We start from the raw sequence: 23,116 nt of genomic DNA, 5'->3' as shown, positions 1-23,116 counted from the left end.
CGTCCTAAAGCCAGGAGCCGGGCGATGCGGCGCGTGGGTCTCGTGGTGGGTGCTGGGCTCAGCGTGCGAGCGTGTGACTCTGTGACTGTCAGCGTATGACTGCTGAAGGAAGGGACGTAGCAGCTCCCGGAGCTGGGGGGCGGAAGGCGTTAACCGTGTGAATGCTGGCATGGGTGGGGGGCCCTGGGTCTCCAAGCTCTGGGCTGAGAGAGGTAGTAAACATCAGGGCGACTGGAGGATCGTGATGGCGGCCCTGCAAGGATGCTGCAGGGTTGTGGAGGTTTGTGCGACTGCAGTTCAACAAATTCAAATTCAACCAATGCCAGCAACGCCTGTTGTGTGCCAGGCAACCAGCTAGGAGGAGGAGACGTGCACCCAGCTTTCAGCTGAATGGTACTGGCTGCAGGGTTTGTGTGATCACCTTGTGGCTTTTTGGGGGCTGGCTGCTTTTGGCCCTTTCTGCCATTAAGTCCTCACAATAACCCTATCCCACTTTGAGGCAAGATGGAGGTGCACAGAAAGGAAGTGACTTGCCCAAGGTGACCCAGCTACTCAGCACCAGGGCAGGATCTGCAGAGCCTGAGTCCTTCACCACCATGCCTGTGCTACGGTGCAAATGTCTGGCCCTGAAGGTGTGGGCTTGCACTTCTGCAAGCCAGCGGCCTTGGAGACACCCCTGCCCCCAACCACGTGGGCTAGAAACCAGGCCACAGACACTGTGCTGAGAGGCCCAGCGTTTGGTTGCTCCTAGCTCTACCTTCCCAGGGACCAGATTTCTGGGCGGAGGGGCTGCTGGGCTTTTGGAAACCCCTAGGCACCCCATCCTCGCCTCAGGCCCTCCAGGAGCTCCCGCCCCCCTTCCCCCCTCCCGGTACTGACTCTCGGCCAGAAGAGGAAAGGCTGTCTCCACCCACCTCTCGCACTCTCCCTTCTCCTTTATAAAGGCCGGAACAGCTGAAAGGGTGGCAACTTCTCCTCCTGCCGCTGGGAGCAGCCCGCCTGCCTCCCCGTGCGCCCGCAGCCTCCCCCGCTGCCTCCCTGAGGGCTCCCCTCTGGCCGCCAGCGCCCATCTTTCATTCCCGAGATAGGGATATTTTGCGCGCACACACAGACACACACGCGCAAAAAGGGGGAAAAAGCCCACCCTCCAGCCTCGTTGCAAAGAGAAAGCCGGAGCAGCCGCAACTCGCAGCCCGTAGAGGACGCCCAGAGCGGCAAGCGGGCGGGCAGACGAACCGACCGACTCGCGCCGCGTCCACCTGTCTGCCGGGCCCGGTCCAGCGCGCAGCGGGCACGACGCGCGCGCGGAGCAGCCGTGCCCGCCGCCCGGGCCCCGCGCCAGGGCGCACACGCTCCGGCCCCCCCACCCGGCCCGGGCGGGAGTTTGCACCTCTCCCTGCCCGGGTACTCGAGCCGCCGCTGCAAAGCCAACTTTGGAAAAAGTTTTTTTGGGGAGACTTTGGCTTTGAGGTGCCCAGCTCTGCGCTTTCCGACTTCGGGGGCCTTTCCAGAAAATGTTGCAAAAAACCTAAGCCGGCGGGCAGAGGAAAACGCCTTTAGCCGGCGAGCGAAGACGAACCATCGACTGCCGTGTTCTTTTTCCTCTTCGAGGTTGGAGTCCCCTGGGCGCCCCCACACGGCTAGACGCCTCGGCTGGTTCGCGACGCAGCCCCCCGGCCGTGGATGCTCGCTCGGGCTCGGGATCCGCCCAGGTAGCGGCCTCGGACCCTGGTCCGACGCCCAGGTCCTCCCCAACCCCCCAACGACGGAGCCCGGCCTGGGGGCGGCGGCGCCCGGGGGCCATGCGGGTGAGCCGCGGCGGCGGCTGCAGCGGCCTGAGCGCCTGATCGCCGCAGACCCGAGCAGAGCCCACCTCCCTCCCCAGCCCCCGCCCCCCACCCTGGCCGCGGGGGCGGCGCGCTCGGTCCACGCGTCCGGGGCCCCGCGGGGCCGGGCCCGGAGTCGGCATGAATCGCTGCTGGGCGCTCTTCCTGTCTCTCTGCTGCTACCTGCGTCTGGTCAGCGCCGAGGTGAGTTGCGACGGCGGCTGGGGCTGCTTCGCTTCATTCATTACCCCCGAGCCCTACCCCCTGATCGCCCCCTCCTTTCACTGCAGTGAACTTTGGACCCATGCAGCCCCTGGGTCTGGCGCCGGGCGCTAGGTGACCTCCGAGGGCTGGGACGCGAGGTCCGGGAGGTGCCAGGCTCTAAGAGGAGGGGGCAGCGGTGCCTTTCTTTCCCAGGGGCGATCTCAGATCTCCGAGCTTTTAGGCGTCAGGGGAAGGTGTGTGTGGTCCTGTCTCCCACCCCTCAGGAACCCGAGAATAAGCCCCCTTCTAGCCCAAGGGAGAGGGCTGGGGTGGTGCCGAGGCAGCAGGCAGCGCGTCCTCCCGAGCCCACTCCGGCTACAGCTTAGGTCCTGTCCCGGACCCGGCTTGCACGGGAGGTGCGAGCTCGCGCACCGGTGGTGGCAGCCACTCCAGTCTTCGGCGGGGGTGTCCGTCCCACCCTGGCTCCAGCTCCCGGTCGGGCTGGGTGCCCTCGGGGCCCGTGCAGGTCTTGCCCGGCCCCAGAGTGCGGTGCAGGAGCAGCCTGTGTCTTGGGCGCAGTGGGTGCCGAGACAGGTTTTGGGCACTTGGGATTAGGGGAGGAGTGGGGGTCTTAGGGAATTCAGCCCCCGGGGCGGTGTGTGCCTGAGGTCGCGCCATACCTGCGCCCGCACCCTGCGAGAGAACGCACCTCTCTCCCCCGCTCGCAGGGTGCGGAGCGCGCCGCCTGTAAAAGCCTAGCAGAGCTGGGGTGTAAAAACGTCTGCGGGAGCTATCAGATTGTATTGAGTCCCCCGCACCCCTCCCAGCCTCACGTAGCAGTGAGTTGGCAAGTCTACCCGGAATCCAGGTGGGAAAGGGGGCGGGGCAGCGAGGAGGCGCGAGGTGCCGGGGAGAAGAGGGCAGCGGGGAGCGCGGCGTGCCTGGGTCCCGTCCCGCCTCTGCTCGGCCGCGGCCGGCAGCCCGCACTTCGCCTGCTCCCGGGGAGGGCCGGCCCCTCTCGGCCTCCAACGAGGCTTAGGAAGGAGGAGGCGGCGGCGAAGGGGTTAAGGTGAAGAGCTCCGAGGCCGCGGCCGGGCCTTGGGCCGCCGCCAGCGCAGGTTGTTTTGACCACGGAGGAGCCGTAGCCGTCTCCTTTTGTTCTCGGGGCTCCTCGAGGGCCGCCGGCAGCCCGCCCTGGGGCCCCGCCCTTCCGCGGCCACCCCCTGCGGCCAGCACCCGGGAGGGAGGACGCGGGGCTCAGCCCGGCAGCCTACAGGCTCCTCCCGACGCCCCCTCCTCTCCGCTCCCGCAGCCCCCCGGGCCGCGTCCAGCTGTTGCGAAGGGGGGTGCCGGCCGGCCCCAGCTGCCGCTTTGCCTCGCCGCGGGGTCTGGGGGCTGGGCCCGGTGCCAGGGCGTCCTGGGAACGGCGGCGCCCCCGTCGCTGCTCTCCGCAGCCCACCCCGCCCGGCCCCCCGACTCGCTCACTCACCCCACGCATGCACACTCTTGGCCGGAGGCGATGCTGCGCTCCGGCGGGCGGGCGGGTGCGCAGAGCGACGGGCACGCACTACCGCGGCCGGGTCGCGCGCCCGCCGCCGCCACGCCCGTGCACACGCGGGGCACACGCGCGCGCACCGCATACACACGTACGCACGGCCCCTGAACACGCAGCCTGAGCACACGTGCGCGCACACCTACGCACGCACATAGGCATGCACGGCCCCTATACCCCCATGCACCAGGTGCCCACCCCCGCGCAACAGGTGAGCCCACCGTGGGCCTTGGAACCTAGTTATCTCTGCAGCGACCCCGTTTCCTTCCTGGGTACTATGAGGGAATGGAAGCAGGGACCCTCCCGTCAGGTCCCGGCTCCACAGCACCCACTGGTTTTTGCCTGGTCAGGTCAGCTCGAAGCCCCTCAAGCATTATCCTTCTGTGGTCGCTTTTTAAAACCATGCTCGTGTGGCCGATAATGGGGGGCGCTGTGATGTTCAGAGTTTTTCTCCCTTCAAATAAGCCCTTCTTTGAACCTCCAAGACTGGATGACCCTGAATGGCTGAGGGGGTTTCCCACCCCTGACTGTTCTATCCTCTTTGGGGATCCCAGCCCGTTCTGGAGAGGCTGGGTGACAGCTGGAGAAGGCCTTCCCAGGCCTGCCCTTTCCATTTCCAGCTTCATCCAGCAACTCCTCCTCCTTTTCCAGAGCCCCAGGGGTATGAGTGTTTGGTGGGGAGGCTAGGGCACGGAAGCTGGTGCCTTTCTCCTCACGTGAGTCACAGCATCCTTGAACATGGCCTTCAGGAAGCCACAGTTGTGTAGTGCTTTGCAGTTTACGAAGCAATTTCCTGCAGAGCCTGAGTAAGCCTCAGGAGTCTCTAAGGGAGGAGACCTAAAGGGAAAACCTACTGACATGGGAGCCAGTCCAGGAGGGCTTGCTGGTGGAGGTCGCCTTGGGATTGGCCATGTCCTTGGCATGCTTGTACTGAGCCTCAGGTGGAGGCCTCAGCAGCTGGGAAGGAGGGACGGGGAGCTCTGAGGTGGGGCCTGGCTGAGGGTCGGCGGAGGCCCATAAGGTCCCATCTCCATCAGCTGAGCTGGCTTCCGGGAGGGTGACTCTCCCTGTCATGTGATGTCTCTGGCCTCTGCACCCTTCTGCCGAGAAGGAGTGAAGGGGCCCGCAGACCTTCAGTCACCCGGCTTCTTTCTGGTTTGCTAACGGCCTTAGGTAGTGGGAGACTGACTTGCTGCAGGTTCGGATCAAACAGAATTTGGAGGCTCTGGCGCAAGACCTAGGAACAGTGTGTGTGTATGTGAGAGAGAGATTGATTCAGCAGGAGTGTAAAGCGATGCTTGCCATCGGCCTCAAAAGTCCCTTTCAGAGTCTTCCCTCACCCCGCCCCCACTGAAATGCCCTTCTAGCACAACTATTTTCATTTTCTGATTTATTTAGTTGTTTATTATATGTTTTTTCTCACCAGAGTATAAACTCCCCTAGAGAGCTTTTGTCCTGGTCACCACTGTCTCCCCTGCTTAGAACGGTGCCTGGCCCATGGTGCATAATCTGTAAATATTTGTGGAAAGGACAGTGAATCCTTGCGGGGGCGGGGAGGGAAGGACCAGACGCGTATCTAGGGCTTCCTAAGTGCTTTGTAAACGCGGCCTCATTCAGTCCTCCCGCAGGGCAGCCAACGGTAGCCATGCTGCCCTCCAGTAGAAGCATCTTCATTTGAGTGCCCCGGCATCGCTCCCTCCCCCCACCCCCTTCTTGAGAGACAAGCACTTCTTTCTTTTCCATGTCTTGGTACTTGGACTGCCAAGATTAGACTGGACAGAGAGAAAGAAACAGAAGGAAAATTAGATTGCAAAGGTTCTGGGTATCTTGAGCTGGGCCTCAGTCTATACCATCTACAAAAAAAAAAAAAAAAACCGAGAAGGTTGGATCAGCTCAGAGTCCCCCAAGAGCAGCAGAATTACCTGGCCTTTTGAAAATGCAGATTCCTGGGCCCCATTCGGTGCTGGGAGTTGGGACCAGGGGTGGCTGGGGTCAGCGATTGCGATGTGCTGCCAGGGTTGTAATTGCTGCCCTGGCCTCTCTCTTCCTGGTCTAACAGTTTTTCTGCTGGAGGGAGACGCGGGAGCCCAATGGGGGGCTGGGCTAACAGTAATAGCGGAGGGTCCCAGGAGCAATACGGCAGGGAAATACTAGGTGGGAAAGGCTGGTTCTAAATGGCTTCTGCGGTCTGCCCAGAGAAGGCTTCTTCAAAGGGCCTGGCTTTGGCATTGACTCTAAATCAGGCCTGAGACTCCCAGGCAGGCGGGCGCTCTGAGGCCTTCTCCCTCTGCCAGCCACGGACAACGCCCCTGCTTGCTTGGGCCAAGCCCGTGTTGTCTCCCTCAGCTGAACAGCAGGCAGGCTGGGGAGTGTATATCTGTGTGTACAGCTGGGGCCCAGGCGGAGGGTGGGGTCCAAGCCCCTTTAATCCTCCAGCCCGGCTGGGAGCAGGTAATTCACCTGGCCTCAGCTAGCTTGTGCCCTTCCTACCTCGCGCAGCTGACGTTAGGGGTGAGGTGGGGAGGAGGCTGTTTGCCTTGGCTCCCACGGCTGGCTGTGCCCCAGCTGCCTTCTTGCCACGCCCTCGCCCTGCCAGGAACCCCAGGCCTGAGATCTGGGGCAGCTTCATCAGGGTGCCTTTCCTATCTCCGAGGGGGAGCTGCCCACCTTAAGGAGGCTTCTAGAACCTGTGCCCCTGAAACCCGGGCTCCGGGCTGCTCACCCTCCCACACCTCGAGTAACTTCTGACCCCCAGCAGGTGCCCATGTGAGCCTCTCCCAGGGCATTGCATCCTGGAGCTGACCACAGGCTGAATTTGCCCATCTCTCAGCCACCCCCGGCCCCGGAAGGGACCCACTCACCAGCCCACAAGGCCCGAGGCAAGTGCCAGTGTGGGGCTCAGGTGTCATTTCCTGTGGTCCGGCACGGGGGACAATGCAAAGCCACATGCTCTCCACCTACCCACCATCATCCTCAAAAATGTCCTGCCCTGCAGGCCCCGCGCATGCGTGCTGCTCGCTGCTGCCCTCAAGGAACCACACTGAAGGAATGCATGGGGATCACAGCAGGACTCATTAACTACCCATCATTTGCGGGCTGCTCTGCTAGGTGCGGTTCCGCCTCCCAGTAATGCCGCTGAGGTATTATTAGCCCCATTTAAAAGATAAAGAAGCGGAGGTTGTGTTAGTTTCTGCTGTATAACAAAGTGAATCAGCCATATGTATACATATATCCCCATATCCCCTCCCTCTTGCGTCTCCCTCCCACCCTCCCGATCCCACTCCTCTAGGTGGTCACAAAGCACGGAGCTGATCTCCCTGTGCTATTATACTCCAATCAAGATGTTAAAAAAAAAAAAAGAAAGCAATTCCATTTATAATAGCATCAATAAGAATAATATACTTAGGAATAAAATTAACAAAAGGAGTATAAGATTTGTACGTTGAAAAGTACAAAGCATTGTTGAAAGAAATTTTAAAATATCTAAATAAAAAGAATGACATCCATGTTCATGGGTTAGGATAGTAAATACTGTTAGGATGGCATTAATCTTCAAATTGATCTACACATTCCACTCAATTTCTATCAAAATCCCAACTGGCTTCTTTGCAGAAATTGGCAATTCAGAACTCATAGAGTTATGCGACCGTCGCCCATTATTTAATTTTAATAATACTAATATGCACCCAAAGAGAAATATAAGAATTTTAATAACAGCCCTATTCATAATAGCCTCAAAATGGAGACAACCCAAAAATATATCGAGTAAAACGTATAAATAAATTGGGGAATACGTATTTAATAGAATGTAAATGAATGAACCACTACTAAATACAGCAACCTGGATAAGTCTCACAAATATAATGTTGAACAAAGAAGCTCATGACCAAAGAGAACATAGTTCAGAATCAGACCAACCTAACAGTAATAGAAACTGGGAACAGGAATAGAAACTGGCCACCCTTAAAAGGAGTTGTGACTAAGAGGAGATGCAAGGAGAGCATCTCAGGTGCTGGGATGGCCTGTTTATTTCTCAAGGTGTGTGTTTACTTTGTGAAAATTCATTAAGCTGTATACTTATGACCTCTGTACTTTAATGTGTGTATGTTACACTTCAATAAAAAGTTGGACTTAAAAAAACAAGAAGCTGAGGTTTTAGGTTGTTAAAAGCCTGACTCCAAGAACCCAGGTTTCCCTGGCAGCTGAAGCCCTTGCTTTGTCTTCTACGGAGCTTTTCCATCTCTTCACTGTGGATGTTTGGGACCAGAGAATTCTTTATTGTGAGGCTGTCCTGTGCACAGAAGGATGGTTAGCAGCCTCACTCGCCTCCACCTACTAGATGCCAGTAGCATTCCTCTATTTATAACCACCAAAAATGCCTCCAGACATGACCAGTGTCCCCGGGGGGCCCACCGGCCCCTGATTGAGAACTGCTGTTCGTGACCCCTGCAGGGTGGGGAGCTGACAGAAACTGAGGTTAATGTCCAGGCAGCTCCATGGCACTGGGAGGGAGGGGCCCACTCTGCCACTTACGAGTCGTGTAGACCTGTAGCTGTTTCCTGAATTTTTCTAAGCCTCAGCTTCCTCATCTGGAAGATGGGAATACAAAAAGTGCCAGGCTCTTGGGGTTGGTAGTTGGTACAGCATTTAACTCAGTGTCTGGCCTGTAGTTAGCACTTCACAGAAGTTAGCTGTGGTTTTAGTGTCAAATCCAGGGGCTCTCAGGGTGTTCTGGGCATCCAGTGGCCAAATTACTGAAAAGCACGTGCAGGAATGGCATCTGCTTAGAAGAAAGTGGACCCTTTAGGAGGCAGTGTGCTCGGGGGTGGTCCTCCTGGTGGAGGAGGGGGGGAATCATACAGGAGACAACTCCAGAGACAAGGGGAGGGTCCTTCATGCATTTTACCAGTATTTATCGAGCATCTACTGTGTGCTTCTCCCACCTCTCCCGTCTGTATCCTGGGCTCTTCCCCGCTCAGCCTGGGAGGTTGTGGGTTTGTTTCCATGAGACGGCATCTCCTTTGCATCACAGGCTGGGTCCGGGGCATCTGCTAGGTAGGCCTGTCTGGGAGTCTGCCTACTCTGCCTTGGCCGGCGGCAGCAGCGGCAGCCAGCTCTCCAGGGGCGAGGAGGTCTTGGCACGAGTGCTCAGTGCCATTTGGTCCTGGGCCTTTGGGCCCCTCTCCTGGGGGGTTAATTGAATCATTACTCCGCAAGCAGCCTGGGAGACCTGGCTGGGGACCCCACCCTGGGCTTTCCTCTGCTGCTCCTCCTGAGACCCCCAGGCAGAATTAGAATTGAATCAAATATTTTCAACCCCTTCTATTTACAACGGAGAGCCAGGATCAGAGAGGGGCGGTGGCCAACCTGAGTTCACGGGGAGGTTAGTAGTGGTAGAGGTGAAACCCTGCTCTTTGGACTACCAGATCTGGGGCAGACAAAACCCTCAGGGGCAGTGGCCTGCCTTGGGCTCCACTGGAGACCAGCCAGCCGCTTTCCGTTCCGTGGGTTGGGTCCTGTGTCCACATTTGGAGACCACCAAAGGCGTGGTCTCTCTGGGTTGGAGGAGGCAGGCCACGTGGAGGTGGGAGAGGAAAGTGAGGGGCAGCTGAGTTGACATCCCTCCCCATCTCGCACACGCATCCCCTGGTTTCCCGGCTGTGCCGTCGTGGACCCCCAGCTCCCAGCCAAGCTTACTGCTAGACCCCCACCCGTCTCTCCCTCATACCTCCCGACCACCCTAGGCACCAGGCAGGCTTATAAGCTCCACGTGCGAATGAAGGAACTCAGCTCAGAGCTCTCAAGGAAGTTGCTTTAAGAGCGGACATGGCCACACTCCACCCTGGCCTTCTGACTCCAGGGCTGACTCGCGAGGCCAGGCCCACGTGTGGTGGGACCCCTGGAGGAGGTGTTGATAAGTGCTAGAACCTGGTCAGTCACCAGGCTCCTAACAGACCTTTCGGGGAGCACCCCGGGGACTGGCCACGAGGCAGGGCGAGGGCGGCGTTCCTTCCTCGAGGCAGCCTGTGGGAAGCCTCTCAGCACTCCAGTCTTTGGAGTGTTCAGTGCACCAGCTCGAGCAGGGGCGCCTCCCTTCTTAATCCAGGGAGACTGAGGCACAGACTTGTGTAACCCAAGGTCAGGCAGTAGTAAGTCAGGTCTGCTGAAACCCTCCCCAGGGGCTCCTCCCACAAGGCGGAGCCCTCCTGTGTGTTTACGTGTGCACGTGCATGTGTCTGCATGGGTGTGAGTTCGGACACGCAGCAGATCTTGCGCATTTTCTTTGCCCCGAGGCACAAGAAAGAGGCCCTCGCCTCTTTTTCAAGACCTTTGGCATCAGCCCCTCAGGTCTCCCTGGACCGTGGCGGACGGGGCCGTGACATTCCTATGAGGGCTGCTCTCATGTTATTGTAGGACCTGTGATTTCCCTGGAGGAAGCCCGGTCTCCAAATGGGGCCTGTTAAAGTGCTTATTAAGTTTCAAGTGTTTTTGGCAACAGGCCAGAGGGGCTCTAAAAATAGGGTTTGGTTGGGCACGGGGCACTGGGGAGCTTTCAGGGTTCCCCACTGTATCTGAGGATTCCCTTCCCTCCTCTTTTGAGTGACAGACTGAATAGATAACGCTAGTACACGTGGCCACCTGAGACCATCCAGTTCTTCAAGCATCTGTTAAACACCTTGTGTACCCAGGAGGCTGGGGGTACAGGCTCTGCCCTCAGAAAGACCTGGATCTGAAAGCAGGTTCTGCTGATAATCGGCTGTAGGATTCCGACAAAGGATGTCGCCTATTTGAGCCTCTGTTTTTACCTCTGTCAAATGGGGGTTTTTCGATCTCCCATGACAAATGCTGGCCGCCTTTAGCTGTCAGGCGTGGAGGGGAAGCAGAGAGAAATCAGGATGTTGGAGCCTCCAGAACCTGTAGTGTGATGGGGGGACAGATACATACGATCAAATCTAACTTAAAGCAAGCTGAGGTTCTGTGTGGGGGGGAGGGACGCAGAACTGAGCTGCATCTTAGAGGCTTCCGCAGGTTCCGGTCCCGGGCCTTTGTGGTCCTGGTTGTCGGGCCTGGAATCACCCCCGACCCCTGCCTGCCCCCGGCCTGGCTGTCCATTTGTCCGTGGCCAAGGGGCCCTATGGGAACTTGCCACAGGAGGGAGTGTGCGTGTTGGGGGGAAGAGGGCCACGGCTGGGAAGCCCTTGCTCCCAGCTCACTTGTCCCCTCTGTGTCTGCCTGGCAGGGGGACCCCATTCCCGAGGAGCTCTACGAGATGCTGAGTGACCACTCCATTCGTTCCTTCGATGACCTCCAGCGTCTGCTGCACGGAGACTCCGGAGGTGAGTGGAGCCCTCGTCCCAGGCTCTGGCCCTCCGCTGAGTCCTGGGGAGCCGGGCGGGCATCCCCGCTGCCAAGAGGGGCAGGGCATCTGGCAAGGGCATCCCGGCTCCCTTGGCATCCAGAGACCCAGAGGCCTGTGGCAGCCCCGCAGGGCTTGGCCACACCTGTCCCAGGCAGGCCTGGGTAGGCGGACGGGTTGCTACCTGGGATGTGGGGTGTGGCGGGAGAAGCTCCCACATGTGGCTCTGGCGGGGTGCAGAGGGTGGGGTGCCGAGAGGAGGGGCCAGGGAGAAGGTACCCAGGGCATCTGCCGCATGTGCATCTGGGTGTGGACCCAGCCGGGGAGGGAGGTACCAGAGCGGCCCTCTCCCTGCCCCTCCGGCCGAGGGCCCAGTCTCCAAGGTCTCCGGGGGACACCTGGCCCACACTAGTGGGCAGCCCTGCCCTTGCCCAAGAGCGCGCTCAGCGCATGGGCACGTGCTTGGCGGCACACACGTGGCGGGGCTGGGTCGGGAATGTATTTATAACCGCTGCCTTCAGAGCAAATTCCATTCTATTCTAACCTCTGGCCTGTTCCCTGGAGCCCTGGTCGGCAGCCCCCCTGCACCCCCAGCTCCCCTTCCCTCTGGGGTTTTGTCTCTTTGTCACTTTGTAATCCTTGCCCAGACTGCTATCTACGGGGGACAGCATTTCCTGCCTTTGTTTCCTCTCCCCGTTGGGCCCCTGGCTCCCTCTCAAAAGCATTCCCGGGCCCTTTCAAACCCGCCTGTGCTGGGGGCTGGCGAGGCAGGCGGGAGGGGGCCCCAGCTGGGCCCACCTATTGTTCACCAGGCCCCCCGCCCCACGTCTCCCACACCTCCCACCCCATGCCCGACTGGCCAGCCCTGGTCAACACAATGGGGCAACTTCCAAATTTAGCCTCTCTGCTGTTTCTTCCCAAGGCCCTCGGCCCTCACCCTCGGGCAGCCCCTGTGTACCCCGGGTGGGAGTCGGGAGCTCCGAGATGAGGTTTTCAATAGCAGGCCTGTTTCAAGGCAACCGTGTGGCTATTTTTTCCTAATCAACTTAACCTTTCCACAAAGCACATCTTTTCCCCGTCTCCTCCCCACAAGGGACATTCCAGAGATGGCAGAGAGAAAGGAAGGGAGTGAGAAGGACAGACAGACGTGCTGACGCAGAAGCAGTAGGCTAGACGGAAAGGCACCAGTTATAGCACAGTCTCCTCCAAACAGGACCCACTGGGAGCCTGCACGGATGAGCTGGAGCTTTGTCCTGGGCAGGGCCGGTGGGCCGGTGGGCTGGGGAGACAGCAGGAGCGTGAGGTGCTGCATGGAGGGAGCAGGGCTTGTTCTCAACCCCCGTAGTTTATTTGCTGGCGCTGCGGCCGTCAGGAGATAGAAGGGGCTGCCCACAATTCGGTGAGGAGCTCCACGTCTCTGCAACCCTCACTTCCCGCAGCTGCTCCGGCCGCCATCTCTAGAGAGAGGGATGCGTCCAAGGAGTGCCAATGATGCTGAGATGAGGGCCACCCAGGATAGAGAAGGGAGCTGTGGTTTGTGACTTTAGGAATAAATGGACAACTTAGGGCAGAAGTGGGGCAAAAGGTTAGGGGGAGAGGGACAAACACGGTGAAAGACTGGGGGCTGGAGAGAGACTAGGGCCAAAAAGGGGGCAGGGCAAGCGCTCCCCCGACACCCACCCCCTGCCCCACCAGGCCTGGCTATTCACCCCCTGTCTCTGCCTTCAGCCTCCACCCCCATCCCTCTCCTTCCCTCCCTCTTCCCCGCCCAACTGGGCCATTGTCCGGGGCTCCAGAGGGGCTGTGTCCAGGGCATGCCGGTCCCCCCTGGGGATTCTGGGAATTTCTCCATTCAGCACTTCCTATGGGAACGCTGGGTGGAGGGGCACTGGAAACTGGCCTTCAGAGCTCTGGGTCCTCACCCTGCCCTGGAGGCCAAGGAGGGTTCTCTTACAGTAGCAAAGGGGGTGGGTTATTTTTAACTCCATTGACATGGGTTCTGTCCAAATATGTGGTTGAAGGGCCCGGAGTGGGGCTGACGATCCCTTGGCGATGCAGTCAGGGCCCCACCACCCTCTGGGCCCCATGGCCACCCTGGCGTTTGTCTGGAGGGGCCCCTCCTCAGAGCTAGGACCCTCAGGTTTACAGGGAGCCAGAAGGGGAGACCGTTTTCTGGAGTGGTGTGCCGGCGCAGGGACGGGGAGGGAAGCAGTCCTCCCGCCTGCCCTGGAACCCACAGCCGAGTCCCCAGAGCCGCGGTCGAGCCAGCCAACAGTTTGCAGCGTGTGTCTGACCTCCTCTTACAGATGAAGACGGGGCTGAACTGGACCTGAATTTGACCCGGTCCCATCCTGGAGGCGAGCTGGATAGCTTATCCCGCGGGAGAAGGAGCCTGGGTAAGACTGAGGGTGAGAACGGTGGCCTCTCAAAGGTGGGAGCCAGGGAAGAATTGGGGATGCAGCCAGCCCGAGGCCAGAGGGCCTGCTCCTTCGTGCTGACACTTAGGACCGAGTGGAACTGAAGGAGCACAACCATCCTTAAATACCCTCTACCGAGCAGCTAAGTCATCATCCTCCCCCCACCGACTCACGCTGTTTTCTAAATATAGTTCGTTAAAACCTCATTGGTTCATTAGTTCAACCTTGGAGGTAGAGATTATTAACCCCATTTTATAGAGTTGAAAACTGGGGCCCAGAGAGGGTAGAAAAGCAGCTGGGGTCACACAGCTAGCAAGTGGTGGGGCTGGGATCCTAAGCGGCTCTTCTTGCTTGAACCCAGTGCCGCTGGCAGGCTGCATGTCTCCTCTGCAGTGAAGTGCTGTGCCTGTGACGGCAGGCGTGAAGCAGAGGAGGGTGCGGGTCACTGGGTCCCACCGAAGCTTTCTTAGGGAGGCGGGTACCTGCTCCAAGCCCCCCTTCCTCTCTGCCCACCTGCAGCCCCCAAAATTCTGTAGACCGTGGCTGGGGGGCCCACCACATAAGAGTCAGGTGGCCTGAGTTTCACTCTTTGTGAATTTGGGCAGCTAATTCAGCTCTCCGAGCCTCAGTTCCTCTACATGTGAATAATGACAGAGGACAGTCGCCCCAGCATTGACTGTAAGCCTGCTGTAGGCCAAGTTTCACTTACTCCTTTGATCGGCAAGTACAGTATAGGAACTGTTATTTTCCCATTTCATAGATGAGGAGACTGAGGCTTGAAAGAAGCAAAAACGTAAGAATAGATTACAGTGTAAACAGCAATGTGAGAGTGGCTACAAGATAACACACAAGTAAGGGCCACATGCCAGGCAAACTCATAAACGTGTGAAATCATCGAATAAAATGGTTGAGGGCTGGCGGGAGGAAACTGACATGTACCCCACGCCAGCGCTCTCGGAACGATCTCACTTGATCCTTACAGTGGTTTTGGGGTGTAGATCTCATCATCCCCATTTTTATTTATTTCTTTGGCTGCATTGGGTCTTCGTTGCGGTGCGCAGGCTTCTCATTGCTGTGGCTTCTCTTGAGGCAGAGCACGCGCTCTAGGCGCTCGGGCTTCAGTAGTTGTGGCTCACGGGCTCAGTAGTTGTGGCTCACGGGCTCTAGAGTGCAGGCTCAGTAGTTGTGGCTCACGGGCTTAGTTGCTCCGCGGCATGTGGGATCTTCCCGGACCAGGGCTCGAACCCGTGTCCCCTGCATTGGCAGGCGGATTCTTAACCACTGCGCCACCAGGGAAGTCCCTGATCATTCCCATTTTGCACATGTGGAAACTGAGGCCTCAAGCCTGTCAGCAGCCTGCCCAAGTCCTGTGGCTGGTAACCCTCCACACTGGGGTTGAAGGAGATGGGACAGGCCAGCGTTTCTGAGGACGAGCAGTCCCAGAGGGGCTCCGCGCTGAGCTTTCCTGTTGATGGGGCTTCTGGACAGGTCCACCAACCTGATGGAGGTCCCCGTTCCCTCCAGGTTCCCCGACAGTCGCTGAGCCAGCCGTGATCGCCGAGTGCAAGACACGCACCGAGGTGTTCGAGATCTCGCGGCGCCTCATAGACCGCACCAACGCCAACTTCCTGGTGTGGCCGCCCTGCGTGGAGGTGCAGCGCTGCTCCGGCTGCTGCAACAACCGCAATGTGCAGTGCCGCCCCACGCAGGTGCAGCTGCGGCCCGTTCAGGTACCCAGGCCTCAGCCAGCCCGAGGGTAGGGGGCGCGGGACTCGCTGACCAGGCTTCGGGGGGCGTCCAAAGGCCTTCCTGGCGGGCTCCGGGGCTCCGTCCAGAGAGGGCTGATATCGAGAAGCTCCCTCCCGACAGGTGTGCAAAGGCTGCCCATGGGTCCGCTGAGGCCATCCAGGCTGCGGTGACCATGAGCCACAGACAGGCCCCCGGGGTGGGGCCATATGGAAAGGATGCTGCCTCCTCCTTTACAGGGATCAAATCCCCAGACATCCCTGGAACAGACAGGTCCACAAACACATCGGACGCTCAGAACGTTCTGGACAGCTGTTCAACTTCCCTCAGAGATCTCCCCTATTCAGGGCTCTCAGTTTTCTTCAGTCCAAACAGAGAGAGGCTCAGCTAGGTGCCCCAGCACCTTTAACACCTGCCCATCTCCCTTTGACAGGTCGTGTCTTTAGCAAGGAGGGCAGAGAGACCCCCCACCCCCGCCCCAGGCAACAGACCCTGCAAGAGCTGGGGCAGCCCCTAGCAGAGAGTCAGAATGCTGAATCCTGTCCCCTTTCTGGAAAGATTGGGCGTACACTCTGACTCAAGGGAAATTTTAGAGTAGAGGACGTCCTGGGGAGCTCCTGGTCTCACACGGGGCAGGGCAGGGCCAGAGAAGTCTCAGCTGTCTTCTGATTTACGTGGAAAGGTTTCTGCACCCCTGGGGGCAGCCTGGCCCCCACACCCGCTCAGGCTGGGCCGAGCTGCTGCTGGGCGGTGGGCACGCCTCTCCAGGGCTCAGGACCGGCTTGGTGCTTCCCACCTACTCTTGCCAAGTGCCCTGCCTACCTCATCACACTGCCCTCCCCTATGGTCAGCCGTGGCCTTGCCTCGTGCCCGCCTTCCATCCCAGGCCTGGGCCTTGGGCCCAAGATTACCATGTCACTTTCTACCCCGGTGCCCACTGTCATGGTATCTCCTGTCCCCAACACTGCCAGCTCTGTCGATGGACACCTGACAGCTGACCTCCCCCTTCCCGCCTCCCTCCTGGATAAAGCCTCCCCCCACTTCCTTCCAGACAACCATCTCCCCGCCTCTGCTGCAGCCCCTGACCTTGGCTGGCGCTCAGGGAATGAGGACACCACAGGCCCCACGCTTAACCGGGAAATGCCTTTCTCCCTCTCTGGGGGATCTGAGGGGGGCTGCCGGAGACCAGGTCAGGGGGGCTTGTTTTGATGGAAAAGCTACGAGAAGAGCAGAGGGCAAGGTCCTGCCATTGTTTGGGCCAAAGCGTCTACCCTGCTGCAGTCCAGGCTTTCGAGGAAAGATCACCGCAGGGGATGCTGGGTGGCAGAGCGGGCAGGCAGCTCTCTCGGCCCCTGCCTGTGTGGTCTTACGGAGGCACTTTGGTGGTTCTGTCTTCCAGGTAAGAAAGATTGAGATTGTACGGAAGAAGCCAACCTTTAAGAAGGCCACGGTGACCTTGGAGGACCACCTGGCGTGCAAGTGTGAGACGGTGGTGGCACGAACCGTGACCCGAAGTCCTGGGAGTTCCCAGGAGCAGCGAGGTAACCGCCCGTCCAGAGTCTGCCTCTAGTTGCTCAGCCCCCTTCTTCTATGGCAGGTGCCGGGGGCACGCTGGGGGAACTGGGTCTGGCCTGCCCCTGGTTAAGTTCGCCTGAAGCCTTCCACGTCACTGACGACAATCCAGGTTCCTCCCCTGCCTGGGAGGCCTTATGTGAGGATGCAGCCCCCTGTTGGCCCTCTGGCCCTGTCGCCAACCAGTCCCCCTCACTTATGCCACCCCAGCCAGGTTGGCCTGTTTGAGGGGCCAAATAAGTCTCTGCCTCAGGGCCTTTCTTTGTACACGTCACTCTGGCTGAAATTCACTCCTCCTGGCTCTTCACAAGCCTAGGTCCTGCTCTTCACTTGGGTCTCAGGTCAGAAGTCACCTCCTCCGAGAGGTCTGCCGGCCGCCCCATCCAGAGCAGCCCCCATCCCAGTCTTGCTACCGTAGCCCCCTACTTTGTTTTGTGAGTGCATGAAATGGTGGGAGGAACCATGGCCTGAATGAGAGAACGCCCTAAGGCATATATCGTAACCAGATATTTGACGACTTGTCCTGGGGAGGAGAAATCAAACTAATTCCTTGTAGCCTTGATGAGGGAATTAGGACCAGTGAGGGGGGAAAATCACCAGAGAGAGATTTTAACTACATATATGCAAAAGCTGGTGATCAGTCAGGAGTCCAAGATGGAATTGTCTGCCTTGTGAGGTGGTGAGTTCTGTGTTCTGGGAGGTATGCAAGTAAAGGCTGGGCAACAGTGTAGCAGGGATGTGACAGATAGGGTTCAAACGCACAGATAAGTTAGAACTGGAATTCTGTTCCTGTCCTTAAATTTCACGAATTCACAATTTCAGGGGCAAGTATGACTTCAAGAGTTGAAAGGGACTAAAAAAATGGCCCAATTGCCTCCTCTACATTTTATGGAGGAGGTGCCTGAGGCCCAGATAAGCTGAGGTCTTGCCCAAGGTCACACAGCCAGTTCCAGGTAGGGGCATAGCTAGAATTCAGGTATCCTGAAGTTCTGTTCTTGGCTCTTCCCTCACCCTGACAGCTGTCACTGGCTCTTAACTTGCCTCATCTTTTTTTTTTTTTTTTTAAGGATTTAAAAATTTTAGAGCTAGAGATGATCTTACAAGTCAGTCCTCCAGTGTTACTAATGGGGCTGCTGGAGCACAGAGAGGTTAAGGGACTTCATGAAGGTAGCACAGCGGCAAAGTTGAGCCTGGAACCCGGGTCTTGGAACATCTAGTTTTGGGTTCTTTTTTTTTTTCGGGACGCGGGCCTCTCACTGTTGTGGCCTCTCCCGTTGTGGAGCACGGGCTCTGGATGCACAGGCTCAACGCCATGGCTCACAGGCCCAGCCGCTCCGCAGCATGTGGGATCTTCCCCAGCCGGGACACGAACTCGTGTCCCCTGCATCAGCAGGCGGACTCTCAACCACTGCGCCACCAGGGAAGCCCTAGTTTTGGGTTCTTTTGACTGTATCTTGCTGCCTTTTCTCCCTCGAGGAGAAAAGTAAGGATCAAGTGAGACTCATTAAGTTAATAGGATTAGATGAGCATAAAAAAATCATGCAAGTGACTGTTTGGATTTTCAATAACTTTCTTTGGTTAGGGGACAGGACAATCTCACTGTCATTTCTTACTAACAAGCCTCCTGAAGACAGGGCCATCTCAGCCTCTTCCTCCTGTTCTAAGTGCTGAGCTGAGTCATGGATGACCTAGGAAGGCTGAGAATTTGACAGCTTCAAACTGACATGTTGTAAATTATTTGTAGAGTTAATATGGAGAATGACTGCCGTTCAGGAAAAATTATATTCTTCTTTATGTTTAGAATGGGGTTCTTTTCACTGCCTTTGTTTCATGTGATTTTCTGAACCAGTTTCTTAGGAGGCATGTTCAACCACTTGACATGTAGGTCTTGTCATTTTAGTTTCAGCATTTTGGCCCTGGGTGACAGTTCCTGTGGCAGCTGGGGGCGTGGCACGTGTGATAGTCAGTGTCAGACCTCCTGGGCTCAAATCTCGCCCTGTCACTTATGAGCTGAGTGATGACCTTGAGCTTTTGCTCAGGCTTTTCCCAGCCCAGCATCCTGCTGGTGGCCCTGTCTCTGGCCCTTCAATGGCCCTCTTGGGCAGCCTCCCTCAAGTGAGGACCTGAGACCCCACTGAGTTCCTAAATTTCCTACTTGCAGCAGTGGGGTAACTGCCTCATGGGGGCCTGTGTCTGTGAAGTGGGAAGTCAGGTGTTGGCCCCAAAGTAGCTGGGTGGGCTGGGGAGAACTCTGGAGGCTCCCAGGAAGAGCCAGGCCTTGAGCCTGGCAGAGAAAACTTTCATTGCTAGGGTGTCTACCTAGGAGCCCAGGAGGAAGAGACACATAAGTGCTCATCTTAACCGAGACTGGCAGGCACTGTGATTTACAGCCCCGTGGTTGAAAGCATGGATTCCAGAGGCAGATCCCTGCATTCAAATCCCAGACTTTCTGTCTCAGTTTCCTCATCTGTTAACTGTACAAACCTAGACCTGCTGTGAGGATAGATAAGCTTAGAACGTTGACAGGGGCATGCTAGCTAAGGGTTTCTGGCGATTTCCATGTATTATCTCCTAAACCTAGGGGGCCAGGGCTGCTGTTCTCAGTTTTAAAGATGTGGGAATTGAGGCACAGAGAGTGTATGTGACTTTCCCCAAAGCATACAGCTAACACTTGGGAGAGCCCAGTTTGGACCCAGGTGGTCTGGCCCACCCAACTGTACTGCCTCTCGGAGTGGCTAGGGCCAGGCAGGTGACAGGTACCACGGAGGGAAAGGCCCAGGTCAGTGGGGGAGGGGTGTGGTTATGCCCGAAGCCTAGTGGCTCCCGTATCCCATGACCTCCCATGACCGGAAGAGGCTGAGGTTGGTGGGAGGAAACCTCAGTAGGGGGTCAAAGGAAGGAAAAAAGAAACAAGTGAATAAGAGCAGCTGCTGTTTACTGATCACTTCTCTAAACTTAGTGGCTTAAGACAATAGTCATTTTCTACGCTCTCTCCGTCTGTGGGTTGGCTGTGCTCAGCTGGGTGGTCCTGGTGGCATCTCTTGCAGTTGCAGTCAGTTATCTGGAGGCTGCACTAGGAGAGCTGGGCCTCTATCCCTCTCCCTGTAGTCCAGGGCCTCTCCTCCCCATGTGGCTCCCACATGTGGCAACCCCAGCAGGCGAACCAGACTTCTTATGTGACAGCACAGGGTTCCCCAAAGTGCAAAGGTGGGAGCTGCCAGGCCTTCTTAAGGCTCATGCCTGGAACTGACCAGCACCCGTCTGCCTCATTAAATTGGTTAACAGATCCAAGTCCAGTCCAGGTACAAGGGGCGTGGAAATCAGGGGCATATCAGTGGGGTAATGACAAAGAGCTTGAGGCCAGAGTTCATCTGCTCCCCTCTGTGTTTGCCAGCATATTGTCAGTTATTCCTTCCACTAGTCCTATGAGGTGGGCAGTTTGTTATCCCCATTTCACAGATGGGGAAGCAGAGGCACAGAATGGTTCAGTAATTGTCCCTAAGGTACAGCTGGTGAGCGGTGGAATTGGGACTTGAACCCAGGAGGTCTGGCTGGCTTCCAATCTAGACTCCCCTCCCACCCCTTCTCTCAGCCCAGAGGATATGGGGAGGTCTGTGGCAGGCCTTAGTCAAGGGGATAGACACCCCCAAATCCCCGCCATTGTTCATCCACCTGCTAACCAGACCTTTCTTTCTCTCAAGCAGCCAGGACGCCCCAAACTCGGGTGACCATTCGGACGGTGCGAGTCCGCCGGCCCCCCAAGGGGAAGCACCGGAAGTTCAAGCACATGCATGGCAAGAAGGCGCTGAAGGAGACCCTCGGAGCCTAGGGGCATCTGCAGGAGAGTGCGGGCAGGTGAGGGCCCGGCGGGGAAACTGAGGCCCAGCACCCCGTGTTCCTTCTCCCTGGCCTGTGGCTTTGGCTGAGGAAGGGGTGGGGGGCAGAGGCATTTTCCTGTACAAAATCCAGGCTCTAAGCCTTGATCTCCTCTTCCAGTTATCACGGCACAGGTTGGGTGAGGGGCTTTAGGGACCCCTGCCCAGCTGTGTCTCAGGAGGCCCTAAGAGGATGGGAGGTCTAAACCTCAAATCTTCCAGCCCTGAGCCCTGCTGGAAATCAGGGGCAGCTGGTCGACCCCAGCTCCCTGCCCCCGGTTGCCTGTAAGAGTGGGATGGAGCCCTAGGCTGTTTCTGATCCCTGTGTTCCTCTGCTTGGCCTACAGGGTTATTTAATATGGTATTTGCTGTATTGCCCCCATGGGGTCCTTGGAGTGATAATATTGTTCCCCTCGTCCGTCTGTCTCGATGCCTGATTCGGACGGCCAATGGTGCTTCCCCCACCCCTCCACGTGTCCGTCCACACTTCCACCAGTGGGTCTCCCCTCAGTGGCCTCCAGCATCTTGCCCAGAAGCTCAAGAAGGAGATGAAGGACCTGGACTCCATCGCTGTCTTCCTCTCCTGACCTGGAGAAAATGGGATGAAAGTGCAAGAGAGACTGATGGGGTCGCTGTTGGGGGAAAGGAGCTTCCTTCTCCAGCGCTGTGGACTGGCCTGAAACCCTGCACGTGGGCCTGAGGACCTCTCAGCATGGCCTGCCTGGTCCCTGGACCCGCAGCCAGCTCTGACGGGAGCACCCCCAGGCAGGCCAGGGTACTCGTACTCCTGTGGCTGAGACCATGTTGGGGAGCATAGACTGGAGAAAACCCCCTCCTGCAATGCCCAGGCCCGGTCACCTCCCCTTGGTTACCTCTGCTCACAGTGGCTTCTTTTCATTTTATACGTTTGAATTCTTTGAAGATGCGGACTCTTCCAGGCAGGGGTGGCCAGAGCACCAGGCAGCCGAGTGCCCTCTCAGACGGGTTAGAGATGAAGTTTGCTCCGGAGGTGGATGGAGATGGTGACCTGGGCATGCAGTGCCTCCTTCCACTCCCCCTGTTCACTTTTTCCTCTGTTTCATCTCTCTACCTCCACCCTGTGTCTCCTCCTGTCCTGACCCTTCAGTCTGCTCCACCAAGGGGCTCTTGGACCCCTTATTGAGGCCGCAGATAACCCCAGTCACTGCTCTGTAGGACAGAAGACCAGGGCCCGGGGCAGCAGGGGGCCTGCCTGTCATATCCCAGCCCAGCCAAGACTGCCACGTAAGGTTGTACAGGGTGTGCACTGCACAAGGGCACTGCATGCAGGGAGCACAGGTCACACACAACCGTAGACATGGCCAATTTGTATATTTATTATGACAATTTTTTGGCAGATGGAGGTAAATTGTCTTGAGGAAAGGGATCCTTTTCCTAATTGACACAAAGGCTCTGTGTGGACTGGCTGTGCCTCTGACCCAGCCCACAACTTGGAGCGGTCAGACAGGACTGAGCCCTTGGTGGGGGACAGGGGAGCAACACTTGTCCCTGTGGCCTCCATTTCCCCAAGTCCTCAGCTCAAGCAGTCTCCCCTTTAGGCGGGTGTGAAAAACCCAAGAGAAAGTCTCCAAGGGTAGGGGGTAGCCCTTGCCCCGCCCCTGCACACGCCCCTCTTCTTAGATCTTTTTGAGTTCCATCTCTGGTGGCTCCTCCCAGGAAACCAGCTATTGGGCTGGGAGTGGGGGAGAAAAGGGAAAAGATCCCCAGGGCCCCTTAGGGGTGGGGTCTGAGCTCCCACCTCCCTTTCCACCTTCTACTGCACTTTCCCCCCTCCCCCCATCTCCCAAATCTGCTTCCTTCAGTTTGTAAAGTCGGTGATTATATTTTTGGGGGCTTTCCTTTTATTTTTTAAATGTAAAATTTATTTATATTCCGTATTTAAAGTTGTAAAAAAAAAATAACCACAAAACAAAACCAAATGAATCCGCTGGAGCTCTGTCTGTTGGCACTGCATGTGACAATTACCCTTTGCGCATTGGCAGGATTTGCCGACAGCTTACAACGGGTTCCTCTCGCGCTGGGAGACTCAGGCGCAAACTCATGCGCGCCTGCGCGCGCGCACACACGTTCACACATGCATGCGCACACGCCGGCCCGCTGCTCTGAGAGAGGCTCTGTCTGGGAGCCGGTGAGAGCCAGACAGCGCGCTCTGTATGGCTTGGTCCCGCTTGCAGCTCCTGATACCTGGACCCCACGTCCCTGTGCTTGTCACTGGCAGTGACAAGAGATGGGTTTCTCCAGCCTGAGGGTCTCCACAAGGGAAATGGATCCTCAGCATCATGGGGTGGGACTGGCTGTGGGGAGGGGTTACCTAGCGTGGGGAAGGCTGGAGGAGGTCCTGGAGGGGCCGTGGGGTTTAGAAGGAACACAGCTGAAAGTTGGGGCTGGGGTCTGATCTTGGCTCAGCCCTTAGCCAGCTGTGTGGCCTTGGGCAAGTCATAGCCCCTCTCTGGTCAGAATACCATCTGAAACAGAAGAAGGTGGCCAGGAGACCTGTGGCCTCCAAGGTTCCGCTGTGTGGTTCTGTG

The 23,116-nt window shown here is 57.6% G+C and overlaps 1 protein-coding gene across 1 annotated transcript; it reads left to right on the top strand.

Moving 5' to 3' along the window:
* Positions 1 to 1,084: 1,084 nt before the first annotated feature.
* PDGFB (platelet derived growth factor subunit B) lies at positions 1,085 to 22,527 on the top strand. The gene is made up of 7 exons (XM_060023962.1): positions 1,085 to 2,030; positions 10,823 to 10,919; positions 13,246 to 13,335; positions 14,881 to 15,086; positions 16,502 to 16,643; positions 20,379 to 20,529; positions 20,897 to 22,527. Exons 1-6 carry the CDS (start codon positions 1,968 to 1,970, stop codon positions 20,501 to 20,503), a joined length of 723 nt encoding a protein of 240 aa, XP_059879945.1. The 5' UTR covers positions 1,085 to 1,967; the 3' UTR covers positions 20,504 to 20,529; positions 20,897 to 22,527.
* Positions 22,528 to 23,116: the final 589 nt, after the last annotated feature.

This window comes from Delphinus delphis, chromosome 11 (genome assembly GCF_949987515.2).
Source record: "Delphinus delphis chromosome 11, mDelDel1.2, whole genome shotgun sequence".
In the NCBI taxonomy this organism is placed as follows: Eukaryota; Metazoa; Chordata; class Mammalia; order Artiodactyla; family Delphinidae; genus Delphinus; species Delphinus delphis.
This window is presented reverse-complemented; position numbering and strand designations above follow the sequence as displayed.